The sequence below is a fragment of the Lithobates pipiens genome, unplaced genomic scaffold, assembly GCF_037356315.1.
Source record: "Lithobates pipiens isolate NorthernLeopardFrog02 unplaced genomic scaffold, aLitPip1_a1.2 Scaffold_22, whole genome shotgun sequence".
Classification (NCBI taxonomy): domain Eukaryota; kingdom Metazoa; phylum Chordata; class Amphibia; order Anura; family Ranidae; genus Lithobates; species Lithobates pipiens.
In genome coordinates, this window is record NW_027507784.1 from 306,069,653 (window position 1) to 306,085,179 (window position 15,527).

Sequence of the window (15,527 nt, forward strand, 5' to 3'; positions counted from 1 at the left end):
GACAACTCTTCTGATAATTATTTTCACTCAGTCAGAAATCTTGCGAGGAGCACCTGGTCGTTGCCGATTTATGGTGAAGTGATGTTCTTTCCATTTCTGGATTATGGCCTCAACGGTGCTCACTGGAACATTCAGAAGTTTAGAGATCCTTCTGTAACCAATACCATCAGTATGTTTGCAACAATAGGGTTGCAAAGGTCTTGTGAGAGCTCTTTGCTTTTAGCTATCATGGGATGTTTCTTGTGTGACACCTTTTTATAAGCCATCAGTTGAGACTGAACCAGCCGATATTCAATTGCACTAAGGGGCAGGATTGCTTTCTAATTAGTGATATATTTCAGCTGTTGTCTTGGCTTTGCAAGCCTTTTTGCACCTTTCTTCATGTGTTCAATACTTTTTTCACTGTGTCATTCCATTTTATTATACATAACTTAAAGTGGGGTGCCCCCTAAAAACACTACAAATCCTGCAGCTGCTGACTTTTATTAAATCAGACACTTACCTGTCCCAGGGTCCAGCGATGCGGGGGAACGAAGCCCCTCCCTTGTTCCCTGCTCCGCTCACGGCGCTGGCATTCTTACTGTGGGCACTGGGCTGTGGCTTCACAGCCGGGCACCCACTGCCCATGCGGGAGGGGCGCCACGATACGCCGCACAGTCATCTGGGACACGTGACAGGTCCCAGATGACTGTGCAGCGCAGATGGGAAGTGATGTCACCAGCCGGGGCAATGAAGGAGGCAGACTACGAGGGACCCCCTAGCAACAGGCATTTAGAGGGGAGTAAAAAATATATTTTTTTCCAATTATTTTTTTTTCAAAATTTTTTAATGAATTTTAAGCAATTTTTTTTTTGGTGGCAACACCACTTTAACCACTTCAATACCGGGCACTTTCCCCCCTTCCTGCAAAGGCCAATTTTCAGCTTTCAGTGCCGTCACACTTTGAATGACAATTGCGTGGTCATGCAACGCTGCATCCTAACTAACTTTTTATAATTTTCTTCCCACAAATAGAGCTTTCTTTTGGTGTTATTTTATCACCACTGGGGTTTTAATTTTTTGCTAAACATTTCTGTTATAAAATTTAGTTTTCTCCTCACTGACGGGCATGGATGAAGCTGTACTAATGGGCACTGATGAGGAGGCACTAATATGCAGCACCGATAGGCTGCACCGACAGTCATTACTGATGAGCAGTGATTGGCAGATGTGGTGGGCACCTCTGATGGGGGCTGAGTTGTTAATCAATGCGCTGATTATCAGCGCAGACTCCCCTCTGACAGGAGAGCCACCGTTGGGCTCTCCCGGTCAGCGAGAACTGAGGAAAGCTGCTTACCCGCACTTCCTGGTCACAGCTGATCATGTAGTAATGAGCCTATGTCATAGGCTCTTTACCACTATTAGAGATTTGTTGTATCGGAGCGACACACAGCACCAATGATCGCCGAGCTGCGCACCCAACAAGCAGCTTATCCTGCTGGATGCCATATGACGTCCAGTCAGGATAATGGAGCCACATTGTGGACATCAGTCCGCAACAGGGCAGGTGGCAAGTGGTTCATTTCTGAACTTTTTTGCTTTTGTTACTTTGTACTACTGTATGTATGGATATGCATATTACAGACATGTGGTGAATTTCATGTCAATAGCAGCTTTAGAAATATATTTACCTGGAAAAATGGAGACATGTTCAAAACTTATTTTACCCACTCTGTATCAGGACATAAGAGTTTAAAATCCTCTCGCAGGTTTTTATTGATGCCCCCCCTGGAGAGACCTCCTGCTACTTCCGAAATGTTTGCCTGGCGTTAGGCTTTAATAGGAGTAGAAGTAGACTCTAACACGGACGCTTGTGGTCTTTTAGCTCACTTCTTCAGGAGGCCAGGATTCTTGTGATCTCCCACAACATATCCAGCAGGCTCTTCCAGCAGTGGGACTACCATAGAATGAGGCTGCAGTCCAATTATATTCATGACGATACAGAAAACCAATCCGAGGAGGAGGTGGCAGAAAGGTGCTTCACAACATTGCTAAAGCTCGGGATTTTCTTGTCTGACATTATGCAGGTAGGTGTATGCTGCTAGTTCTCTTCTCTAAAAGTTGACCTTTCCAAAATTCAGCATGAATAAAGTCCTGACATACACTATATTGTCAAAAGTATTCTGACGTCTGCCTTTACACGCACATGAATTTTAATGGCATCTGTAGGGTTCAATATTGAGTTGGCCCACCCTTTGCAGCTATAACAGCTTCAACTCTTCCAGGAAGGCTGTCCACAAGGTTTAGGAGTGTGTCTATAGGAATGTTTGTCCATTCTTCCAGAAGTGCATTTGGTGGAGGGGGAGGGGGTATTTTTGGTGTGAGGTTGTTTTTTGAGGGGTTGGGCCTGGTCCCTTAGTTCCAGTGAAGGGAACTTTTAAGGCGTCAGCATACCAAGACATTTTGGACAAGTTCATGCTCCCAACCTGAAATGGTGAATGGGGACACACCAGACCCATGCTATGAGCTGCTCTGTGCTGCGGTGTGAACCCAGCCTCAAAGAGAAAACGTTCCTCCTTTCACTATGGAAATGGCTTATACTCAATCCAGTTACTTTGACTAAGCTTGAATCGAAACTTAGAGTTTTTGTAAAATACCCTTGCAGTGGGCCATTGCTTGCACTGCAAAGGGTAACTGGTCATTAAAGGAGTCGTGAACCTTCAAAAAAAAAAAAAAAACACCTGGCAGTGACCCCCCCCCCCCCCCCCCCAGCTCATCCCATATTACTTACCTGAGCCCTGGAACCTGACCCACTGGAGACACGCTGTCTCTCTGCCTGGGGTTCTCAGCTCTTGATTGGGTAGATTGATAGCAGCGCAGCCATTGGCTCCCGTTACTGTCAATCAAATCCGATGAAATGGGGTCGGGGCCGAGTCATACATTCGGTGGCTATGGACGGCGAATGCTGGACTCAGGAGCGCACCCGCAAGGTAACCCCCCTCGGGGAAGCGCTTTCCTGAGGAGGTTGTCTGATGCGGAGAGAAGCCGCAAGAGATGTCAGGGTACCCCAGAAGAGCAGGTTCAGGGCCACTCGAGCTGCACAGTGGAAGTATATGTTTGTTATTTAAAAAAATAAAAATAAAATAATAAAAAACCCTTACGATCACTTCAAGTCTAAAGCCCCGTACACACGAGCGGACTTTTCGACATCCAAAGTCCGACGGACTGAGTCCGTCAGACTATTCGATCGTGTGTGGGCTGCAACGGACTTTAGCTTCGCTAAAGTCTGACGGACTTTAGAAATGAAGCATGCTTCAAATTTTCCCGACGGAACTCCGCCGGACCCGGTCCCCTTCGAAAAATCCGCTCGTGTGTATGCTACTCCGACGGACTAAAACCGACGCTAGGGCAGCTATTGGCTACTGGCTATGAACTTCCTTATTCGAATCCAGTCGTACGTCATCACGTTCGACTCCGTCGGAGTTTGGTGTGATGGTGTGTGTCCAAGTCCGTTCGGTCGAAAAGTCCGCCGGAACTCCGGCGGAACTCCTTTGGAGGTCTGTCGGACATAAGTCCTCTCGTGTGTACGGGGCATAAGAATAAGGTGAAAGGCCCTGTTCACATTGGGGAATTTGGAATAGCAGGCAGAATTGCCACGATACGAAATTGTGGCAAAACGCACATTTGGGAGCCATTATTCTTAATGGTGCTCCAAACATGGTGCAATTTTGCCACACTTGTGTGACAATCATGGCAAAATGTGCATTGGAAAAAATAAATAAAAAATTGCACAAGAAAAAGGTGCAGGAGCATCTTCTGCTTGACAAATGCGCATAAAACAAATGTGCACTTGAATGGGCTGCCCAATGCGTGACATATTTAACCATGTGAAAATGACGCACAGAAAATCACGAGCGGGAACTTTTATTCTGACTATGCGATGTGTGAACGGGGCCTTATACTTACCTTATTCCTCACTCTGGCAGGCTTCTGCCAGTGAACTCTTTTCTCTTGTGCTCTGGGTTATGCATTGTACATGATGTCATAATGCAAATTATACCTTTTGTAGTAGGTCACAGTGTGGAGAAACTCAAGTGTCCTACACAGAGTCCCAACCTCAACCAAACTGAGCACCTTTGGGATCAATTGGAAACACTGATTGCAAACCAGATCTTTTCATCCAATACCTGACCTCATAAATGTAATTTTAGCTAAAATGGGTACAAATTGCCACAGGCACAATCAAATTCTTTCACAAAAGCTTTCCAAGAAGATTGAAAGCTGTTATATGAACAAAGGGAAACCAACTTTATATTAATATTATTATATTAATGGACATGGCTTTGGAATGGGATGTCCAACAAGCTCACACAGACGCAATGGTCAAGTGCCTGCAAACCTTTGGCCTTTGTACAGAAGAAAGATTTTACAATAGTTTGAGGAATTGAGATTGATTTATCTATTTGTTACTTTTAATTGCTGCAGCCTGGCAGTAAAGGTCCTGGAGAGGATCTACACGAGTTGGCACCTGAACTGCGTGTCCAAGAAGAGACCATCCATTTTCTCCTCAAGTCGGACAGGTTTCTGAAACCAGAAGAGTTCCTAGCAATGTATGACAGACCAGTGAATGTCTCCATTCTATCAGGTAAAATACACCCTTAATGTGTCAAAAGGCTATTAAAGACAACTTTGAAACCTCTTTAAGGCCCCTTTTACACGGGCGTCACCACTAAGCTGAATCCGCTTGCTCAGCAGGGGCCCTTTCTGCTGATCCCTGCTGAGAAGGATGACAGGTCCATGTCTGCTACGCTATGCAGAGTGGACATGGACACTGTCCCGCTCTCCTCTATGGGACAGTTGTATGCAAACGGGCCACCTGTTCGTTTTCATCTGATCTGCCAGTAGGTTGGGGAATAGGACCACCATCCATGGGTTTTTGGCGGACAGGACCAGATGAGATGGCGGCGGATGTCAGCGGACGTGTCCGTTGACATCCACCACTCTATAAAAGACTTGATGGTCCGATCAGGCCCGCCAGGAAGACCTGATTGGACAGCCCCATGTGAAAGGGGCCTGAAAGATTTTAATGCTCCTCCACAGGAAGATCTAAATCTATTAAATGACCAACACATTGAGGGGTTTCTAAAGGACCCCATTCATCGGGGGGCTTTCAATTATCCAGGCTGAAGCACATGTAAAAGTAATGAACTAAATTAGCTGTACAGTGGATATAAAAAGTCTACACACCCCTGGGTAAATGTCAGGTTTCTGTGATGTAAAAAAAAAAAAAAAAAAAAAAAGAGACAGATATAAATAATTTCAGAACTCTTTCCACCTTTAATGTGACCTATAAACTGTACAATTCAATTGAACAACAAACTGAAATCTGTTAGGAGGAGGGGAGTAACAATAAAAAAATAAAATAATATGGCTGCATAAGTGTGCACACCCTTAAATTAAGCAGCTTTTGATTTTATTACAGTACTCAGTATTTTTGGGTATGAGTATCAGCATGGAACATCTTAACTTGGCAATATTTTCCCACTCTTCTTTGCAAAAACACTCCATATCTGTCAGATTGCAAGGGCATCTCCTGTGCACAGCCTCCTTCAGATCACCCCACAGATTTTCAATTGGATTCAGGTCTGGGCTCTGGTTGGGCCATTCCAAAACTTTAATCTTCTGTTCCTAATTCCCTCAACCTTGAAAAACAGCCCCAAAGCATGATGCTGCCACCGCCATGCTTCACTGTGGGTATAGTGTTATTTTGGTGATGCGCAGTGTTGTTTCTGCTCCACAAATATCTTGTGGTCTGGGCCATTCCAAAACTTGAATCTTCTTCTGGTGAAGCCTTTCCTTTGTTGATTTGGGTGCATGCTTTGGGTCATTGTCATGCTGAAAGATGAAGTTCCTCTTCATGTTCAGCTTTCTAGCAGAATCCTGAAGGTTTTGTGCCAATATTGACTGGTATTTGGAAAGGTTCATAATTAACTCCACCTTGACTTATGCCGCGTACACACGACCGGACTTTTTGACAGCAAAGGTCCGACAGAACGAGTCCGTCAGACAATTCAATCTTGTGTGGGCTCCATCAGACCTTTGCTTGCTAAAAATCAGGCAGACTTTAGAAATAGAACATGTTTTAAATCTTTCCACCGGAACTCCGCCGGACCGAGAAATCCATTTGTGTGTATGCTAGTTCGACAGACAAAAAACAACGCTAGGGCAGCTATTGGCTACTGGCTATGAACTTCCTTATTCTAGTCCGGTCGTATATCATCCGTCGGACTTAGGTGTGATTGTGTGTGGCCAAGTCCGTTCAGTCGGGAAGTCCGTCGGACCTAGTCCCTCGAAAAGTCTGGTCGTGTGTACGCGGCATAAGGCCCCTGTTCCAGCTTAAGAAAAATAGCCCCAAAGCATGATGCTGCCTCCTCCATGCTTCATGGTGGGTATGGTGTTATTTTGGTGATGTGCAGTGTTTTTGCGCCAAACATATATTTTAGAATTATGGCCAAAATGTTCAATCTTGGTTTCATCAGACCATAACACACATCCCCACATGCTTTAGGGAGACTTCAGATGTGTTTTTGCAAATTTAGCCGAGCGTCAATGTTTTTCTTGGTAAGAAAAGGCTTCTAGTCTTGCTGCTATACCCCATACATATGAAGAATACAGGAGATTGTGGTCACATGTACCACACAGCCAGTACTTTTCAGATATACCTGTAGCTCCTTTAATGTTGCTGTAGGCCTCTTGGACTCTTCATCAATTTTGGAGGCACGTCCAGTTCTTGATAATGTCACTGTTGTGCCATATTTTCTCCACTGATGTCTCTCTTCACTGTGTTCCATGGTATATCTAATGCCTTGGACATTTTTTTTGTACCCTTCTCCTGACTGATACCTTTTAACAATGAGATTCCTCTGGTGCTTTGGAAGCTCTCTGCTGACCATGGCTTTTGTTGTAGGATGCGACTAAGAAAATGTCAGGAAAGACCTACTATAACAGCTGAACTTTATTTGGGGTTAATCAGAGGCACTTTATATGATGGCAAGTGTGTACTGCCTCCTATTTAAAATGAGTTGGAATGTGATTGCTTAATTCTGAACATTCTGCTACTTCTCCAGTTATAAGAGGGTGTGCACACTTATGCAACCACATTATTTTAGTTTTCAATTTTTACTCCCCCCCCCCTTAAAAGATTTCATTTTTTTTTTCAATTGAGTTGTACAGTTTATAGGACACATTAAAAAGGTAGAAAAAGTTCTGAAATTATTTATCTTTGTCTCCTTTTTTTTTACATCACAGAATTGTGACATTTCAACAGGAGTGTATAGACTTTTTATATCCACTGTATATATGAGGAACTCCTGGTAGTGGTATGGCCTCCTTGATCTAGATTTACTTATTAGATGACTCAAAGCCTGATAAATGGGGTCCCTTAGAACTCCCAAAATGCATTGGCGATTAAAATGTACAGGCTCCTGTACAGTAAAGCCCCTGTCACATCTGTGTGATGCTGGAATATTTGCAAAATTGTGTTCCCACAGTGCAAAAAAAGTCTGCCCCTTTTATTGAAGGTGCGATTTGGTGTCATGCAGTCTTAGCCCCCGTACACACGGTCGGAGAATCCGTCGGAATGTGTCCTATCGGACCGTGTTGTCGGATAATCCGACTGTGTGTGGTATACATCGGACGGTTTCCGTCGGACCAAATTTTCCAACTTGTTGGAAATATTTTCCGACAAACTGGTCCGATCGGACATACTCCGATCATGTGTAGAGAATTCCGATCGGACAAAGTGCCACGTATGCTCAGATCAAATTCCTACATCAAAGCTATTGGCTACTAGCCTGAACGTAGTCCCATTGTAACGAAATTACGTCATCACCTTCTGAAAGATCGGATTTTTTGACAACTTTGTCCGACCGTGTGTATGCAAGTTTCGGACACAATCCGACGGATTTGGTTGGCAGAATGTCCGACCGTGTGTACGGGGGCTTACAGAACCCCAAGTGCACCTTGCTATTGTGTACACAAAATCAGGTGGCAAAAACTGATGGTACAAATAAAAATGCGTGTACTTATTTGGGGTGTGTACAGCAACCTACTGAAATGAACACGCTTCCCTATATGCGACACACCAAAAAAATTTATGATGATTGTGTGGTCACACCTACACAAGCATAAATGGGGGTTAAGATCTATGAAAATGTAGGATAGTCTTCCACAGAAGCTAGTTATTTCTAACTCTGTGAATGAAAGTGGTTGTAAACCCTTACATATACCCAGTGAAGTGACTGACCTCAGGTGATACATAGAGATTAAACAAATCCTCCTACATAGGTTGCACCTGGCTATCTGCAGTCTTCTCTACATCCAAAGTGTTGATTTTATAAAGCTTGTCTGAGAGTTGAGAGAAAAAAAAAAAAGGGGGGTGGAGACTTGAAGTTACATGCTGCAGAGCTCAGTGGAGAGCTCTGAGATCGGATTGGAAGGAAGGGACACACCCCCTTCACACGGCAACAGAGCTGAGGCTGTCAATCAGCTGGAGATCCCTCTTGTCACCTTTTTTCTCTTGGTGTCAGAAAAACTTGGCAGAAGTGATTCATGCTGATAGCAAAGAAAGGAAGCAGCAGAAAAAAGTGACACTTGGTATTTTGGATTGAGACAAGTACACACAATAGAGGGATATGCTTTGTATATATTTAAGGTCTGAAGTTTACAACCATTAAACTCAAAAGTGGGCTGGACTTGCTCTTAAATTCTCAATGTACCAGACTAATAATATTGATAAGATATAAGGCTGTAGAATGTTGATCCAGCGAGTATTCAATTACATTAGGGGATAAGGAAGGAATTCTATTTTGGTGCAAATCTGGTTTTATAAAGATCTCGTCTCTTCCTCTGGGATCAGCTGTGATGTTTGGGTTTTCCAGATGCAGGTTCTTTATTTCTGTCTTTTGGTTAAACTCAATGGACTTTTTTTAGTCATGTTCCCTGGAGTCTGATCAGCTGCTGTCGTACATTTCTACATTATTGGTGTAATATTGTGGGGTAGAGATGCTGGCAATGTAGGGGCAGTGAAGGTTGTGGCTGACCAGGCTCTGCAAAGCCTACTTCAGTCATTTCTCAGCTTTAAAGCTCAATATATGGCACCACTGGCATGTTCAAACCTATTTTGGTGGGGCATTTTAAACCCATAAATGCATACCACTTATAGTGCTTTGAAAAAGTATTCACACCCCTTGAAATTTTCCACATTTCGTCATGTTACAACCAAAAATATAAATGTATTTTATTGGGATTTTATTTATTCTTTGACACAATGTGGCACATAATTGTGAAGCGGAAGGAAAATTATAAATGGTTTTCAATTTTGTTTACAAATAATTATATGAAAAGTTTGGCATGCATTTGTATTCATCCCCCTTTTACTGAGTGCCAGTTCACACTAGGGTGGCTTCAAAGTCGCCTGACTCTTGCCCGAAGCTGCCCCGTACAGTGCAACTTCAGCGCAGCTTGAAAAACGACTTCTGTATAGAAGTCAATGCAAGCCGCTCCGCAAGTAGTTCAGGAACCTTTTTCTAAATCGAAGCGACTTAAATCGATCCTGTTAGAATGGTTCCATTGTACTGCATTGAGTGCGACTTGTCAGGCTGACAAGTCGCCCGACAGGTCACCCCTGTTTGAACCAACACAGGTACCCCTAATATCTAGTGGAACCAATTGCCTTCAGAAGTCACCTAATTAGTAAATAAAGTCCACCTGTGTGTAATTTAACCTCAGTATAAATACAGCTGTTCTGTGAAGCCCTCAGAGGTTTGTTAGAAAACCTTAAACAGCATCATAACGACCACCGTCCACCTAAACTGACATGGCAAGGAGAGGATTAATCAGAGAAGTGGCCAGGAGTCCCATGGTAACTCTGAAGGAGCAGCAAAGATCCACGGATCAGGTGGGAGAATCTGTCCACAGGACAACTATAAGTCATGCACTCCACAAATCTGGCCTTTATGGAAGAGTGGCAAGAAAGTCACAAGAAGTCCTGTTTGTAATTTGCGAGAAGCCATATGGGGGAAATGTGAAAGGTGCTCTGGTCAGATGAGACCAAAATTTAACTTTTGCACATCACTCTGACCACACCATGAAACATGGTGGTGGCAACATCATGTTGTGGGGATACTTTTCTTCAGCAGGGACAGTGAAGCTGGTCAGAGTTGATGGGAAGATGAATGGAGCCAAATACAGGGCAATCTTGAAAACCTATTAAAGTCTGCAAAAGACTTGACTGGGGCAGAGGTTATCCTTCCAGCAGGACAACAACCCTAAACATACAGACAGAGCTTCAATGGAACGGTTTAGATCAAAGCATATTCATGTGTTAGAATGGCCCAGTCAATGTCCAGACCTAAATCCAAATGATAATCTGTGGTAAGACTTAAATTGCTGTTCACAGACACTCTCCATCCAATCTGACAGAACTTGAGCTATTTTGCAATGAAAAATGGGCAAAAATGTCCCTATCTAGATGTACAAAGCTGCTAGAAACATCCCCAAAAAGACTTGCAGCTGTAATTGCAGCAAAAGGTGGTTCTAAAAGTATTGACTTGAGGGGTGAATACAAATGTACGCCACACTTTTCACATATTTATTTGAAAACCATTAATCATTTTCCTTCCACTTCACAATTATGTGCCACTTTGTGTTGGTCTATCACATAAAATCCCAATAAAATACAATTACGTTTTTGGTTGTAACATGACAAAATGTGGAAAATTTCAAGGAAGTATGAATTCTTTTTCAAGGCATTGTAACTTACGTGTAAAAATACGTGTGATCGCTTTTCTATGAATAAAATAGGCAGAAAGTTGCATTTTTACTGGCCAAGTAAGGTTCAGTGGTTAAAAAGGGTGTATTTCAGGGCACTGGTGCCTCACAGGCCGAAATCAGTTTTGGCTGTATGCACATCCAAGTGCTACTCATGTGTGTACAGGGATGTATGTCCTAAACGTGTACTTTCTACATAAGTATTGCTCAGATGTTCATATAGCTGAAGTGTATTTCAGCCTGTCATTGATTTTGTCAGGCTGCTGGCTGGACATGCCACCCGTGCCTCGCAAGCAATGGGAGGCCTTGTAGGCTTTATAGCTAAACATGGCATTACTGTCAGAGTTTTTATTACCACAACTCCACTGACATTTAACGTTTTCTTTCTAGATCAACTCTGGCCGGCCTCTCAGCACTTCTACCTATAGTTGCCATTTTGACATCTTCCGCATCCACCACAAAGCTTACCAGTTTTTACATCAAAGTAGTATTTGATTGAATGCATGTTAAAAGACGTTACACTGTAAATAAAGCTTGAGTTGTATTTAAAGAGAAACTCCAGCATGAAAGTGCAAAATGACTCCAGACAAATAATGTTTATCTCACAACCATATTTTATTTCCTCAGAAACAGGAAATATATATTTAACAGAAACCTCCTTTTACGTGTGCCAAAAATATATAATTTATATTACATTGTCTTTTCAACCATATCCAAAGCGCTTAAACTGCCTCACACCTGCGCCGGACCATAGGAAAGCAAAAAAAAAAGAAAAAAAAAGTGAAACCGTGAGGCCTGTACAATTTGCATATAGTATATTTATAGATTGGTTTAACGGGTTTTAACACAATCTGCTATGACCAAAAAGCAAAATGGAAAAAATAAAATAAAAAATGAAACAGAGCCATTCTTAAGAGTGTGACCGATGGTGACAAAAGTCAAAATATCCACATTTGGGGGAAAAACCTCAATGATAGCAGGCCTCATCTATTGCCTTTGCCTTATAATTAGCTTAGAATGTTTGAGTGAAGAATGGCCTTGGTTTATTTTGGCCATTCTTTTGTATGGACAACAAAATTGCAGGAAATTCTCAACTAAGACACTTTAACGAGGCCAAGCATGCCTGAAGGTTGTGTCCTTTCACTTTGTGCCCAAAACTCGGAAGGGGCAATCTTTGCTGTGGACAACACAAACAGGTCTACAATCAGATATGTTCCAACATGGCCCCAGTAAAGATGAAGGAAACAGAGAAAAGAAAGGGGGGCGCACAGAGTTGGCGTTTTTTTTTTTTTAAATATGTTTGATCTATAAATGGTAAAGTTAATGCCAGGTTTACCTTATCAATACAAAAAATAACATTCCAAATCTTGTATGTAGTGGTCTATACCTGTACAGAGTCTGAAATATTATACAAAGTATTTACAATCCATCATGGTGTCCAATGCTCCCTGTGATCAGACATTATAGGCTGAATAGAGGCCAATTGTAATTGTCCTTCAGATATCATAATCAAAGTCTGCTGTAATGCAAAAGTCTTGTTGGCTTAATGCACACAGCCATACAGAAATTATCCTAGGATCTGCTACAACTGGATACAGCCACCCATTGAGATGAATCAGAGGAGGCGGCTGCACACAGTTATGTGCTGAGGTTGCGTAAAGAACCTGCGCAGGCACTTGATAAGTGTTTGTTCTCATCATACATACATTTAACTTTATGCAACCCCTGGCACAGAATAGTTGCATCTTCTAATTCTTAATGGGTTACTATATGCAGGGGGCCTGGGAGAATGCTTACACAGGCTCTGCACACTGTACAGCTATGTGCTGGAAGCCTTTAGCCGCGTACACACGATCGGACTTTCCAACAACAAAACCATGGAATTTTGTTTGAAGGATGTTGGCTCCAACTTGTCTTGCATACACACTGTCACACAGATGTTGGCCAATTTACGAACGTAGTGACATACAAGACGTATGGCGAGCCGATGTGATATTTCCGTTACAAACGCTAGTTTTACAAGACCGAGCGCTTCCACTCGATTCCGAGCATGTGTGTTTGTACTTTGGACTTTTGTCCGACGTGTACACGCGATCGGAAAGTCCGACAACACACATTTGTTGGTGGAAAATTTGAGAACATGCTAGCCAACATTTGTTGGCAGAAAGTCCGAAAACAATTGTCCGATGGAGCGTACACACAGTCGGATTTTCCGCCAACAGCCTGACATCACACTTTTCCCGTTGGAAAATCTGATCGTGTGTACGCGGCATTAAGCTCTGGTCATCTACTGAAACTTTTACATAAATTTGCAAATGTCACTTTTCATTTTATAAGCTGACCTCTAGTTTTTTGAGGTTTTCAGGTTTAGCTAGGAGGCCAAATGCTAGGTCTTATAGAATAATGTTCATCGGGTATTTACTGAGCATTTAATACTGTATGTGTCTGCAGAAAACCTGTCTACCAGAACTTGTCACACTGAAACCAAAGCTTTTACTAAGCATTTTGCCTGTGTCGACGGGCTTTTGTTCACTTCAAACCAATATTGCAATGACATACATGTCTATGGCATTGCAAAACAGCATAAAGCAGGTCGAATGCAGGTGGTCAACACTACCCATCAATGAGTTTTGAATTATCTTAGAAGCATCTCAAACTTATGGAAGGCCAAGCTAGTCAACAGAGTCCCAAGCTAACTACTTGTTTAATGCTTTACCACTGCCGTACACCAATATGTGACGACACAGAGATGGGCCTTATACCAAACGGTCACATTTATACACAACAGTTGTGTAATGGGAGTGCAAACTATTGGGTGCCCCCCGCACTGTGACCATACGGTCACTAGCAGTTCCTAATTACACTCCTGATTGGGAGTCAGAAATATGGGTTCCTGATCACGTGATCACCATGACAGCCAATCACAGTAATCAAATGATCGGGAAGCTCATGAAATGCCTCTGGCGGGAAAAGATTAAACTTATAGTTAGCACTCCCATTAGGCAGTGGCATTCAGCAATCATATAATGAAGATGATGAGTACCCTAAAGCCTTAAAAAAAAAAAAAAAAAAAAAAAAAAAAAAGAAAAACAACATTTTGTCAATGCTTGCTGCACATACTACCACTTAGGCTACCATTTAACAGCTAAGACTAAAAAAAATACAGTAGCCTAAACTATATCCGAACCCACGTTCCTGGGAGCCAAATGCTTCTCTTCCTTTTATAATGTACAATAAAAATGATTGGTGGAATCTGGTGACTGAAATCACAGCTTTTCCAGAGAACTTAGACTTCTGGTATAATAAAGTGACAGCTCTTGTCTAATCACAAAACATCCTCTCTTGTCAAGACCAGCTTATTTGTCTTGCATGATACAGTAGCACTATATAAAAATGATATTGTGTATGGAATAAATTTGTGTGATCGCTTTTGTAAAATTAGATATTTCTTTTATATGCAGGATACTTGTAGCAGATAGAAAACACACACTAGTTCTTACCTTCCAACTGGTTTTATTGTAACAAGAAAGAGTGGGCTTTTTGTTGCGAAACAGGCTCTGTTCACAAAAGCAGCAAAAGGGGGCATTGGCTGGCATCTTTATCTACTGCCACACACCTCCATAGCACATTTGCATTTGCCAGGTACTATGTTGCGTTGCGCTTAGCATTGGAAACGGGACTATTTTGTCATATGTTCTACAACAAAATGACTAAAAAATGGTGGCAAAGTAAAATTTTGGCTTGCCTTCCAATTTAAAGGGGATATGACAACTGTACGACATGATGCATGATGCCAAACGCCCTGAAAAACTGATTCAGGGTTCACAAACACTAATCTCTGCATTAAAATATTGGAACGTGCCTGCAACATTAAATTTGAACTCCAGGAATTTAGCCATTTTGTAAAATATGCTGGATTAGTTGGGGTTAAGTCAAACGAGGTACATGCCACCTTGTGGACTTATCTCTATAAATTACTGATTACTTTTTTTCCGAATGCCAGGAGTACAACTATGCTTATGCTTCTGGAGTTTAGAAACTGGACCCTGTTGTCTCAGCTACTGAGTTGCATGCAGCCGCTGTGCCCGCCCCTCCCCTTGCCCAATCACAGAGTGCTTTGTATTAAATGAATGCATTCACAAAATACAACGGCTTCTGTAAATGAACAGTGGAGGGGTAGAGTGAGCAGAGATGTGTGGGAGAGAATACAGCGTCTCTCCTGTCAAAGCGTATGGTGTGTAGTGATAGCTGCACTGCCGGAGCTTCGTAAAGCAGCAAGATGTAAATTAAACAGATAAGTGCGCAGGGTGGCATGCATCCCGTTGGACTATCATAAGGGTTGATTGACTAAAACTGGAGAGTGCAAAACCTCGTGCAGCTCTGCATAGAAACCAATCAGCTCTGATGTTTTTTTTTTTTTGTCAAAGCTTAATTGAACATGCTGATGTTAGAAGCTTATTGGCTACCATGCGCAGCTGCATCAGATTTTGCACTCCCCAATTTTAGTCAATACACCCCACAGTATGCCAGCACATTTTACATAGTGGTTGAATTCCCGGAGTTCAGCTTTTCACATTGTTAGGCTAATTATTTTCCAAATAAGTGTTGAAATTATCTGGTTGCTCAGCTCAACATTGTCAATTGCCTTTCAGAAGTCATACCTGGCGCCTCTGTGTATATTTTATGAATATCTATGGAGAAAATGAATAAAAAGAAGA

The 15,527-nt window shown here is 42.3% G+C and overlaps 1 protein-coding gene across 2 annotated transcripts in view; it reads left to right on the forward strand.

Moving 5' to 3' along the window:
* The window catches only part of TEX47 (testis expressed 47), a 57,784-nt gene extending 45,685 nt beyond the window's left edge, over positions 1–12,099 (forward strand). For both annotated transcript variants that reach the window (XM_077449332.1, XM_077449333.1), the window contains 3 exons: positions 1,865–2,066; positions 4,465–4,624; positions 11,200–12,099. In XM_077449332.1, the coding sequence (XP_077305458.1) occupies positions 1,865–2,066; positions 4,465–4,624; positions 11,200–11,237 (400 nt within the window). In that variant the 3' untranslated portion in view covers positions 11,238–12,099. The remainder of the gene's footprint in view (positions 1–1,864; positions 2,067–4,464; positions 4,625–11,199) is intronic.
* The last annotated feature ends 3,428 nt before the right edge of the window (positions 12,100–15,527 follow it).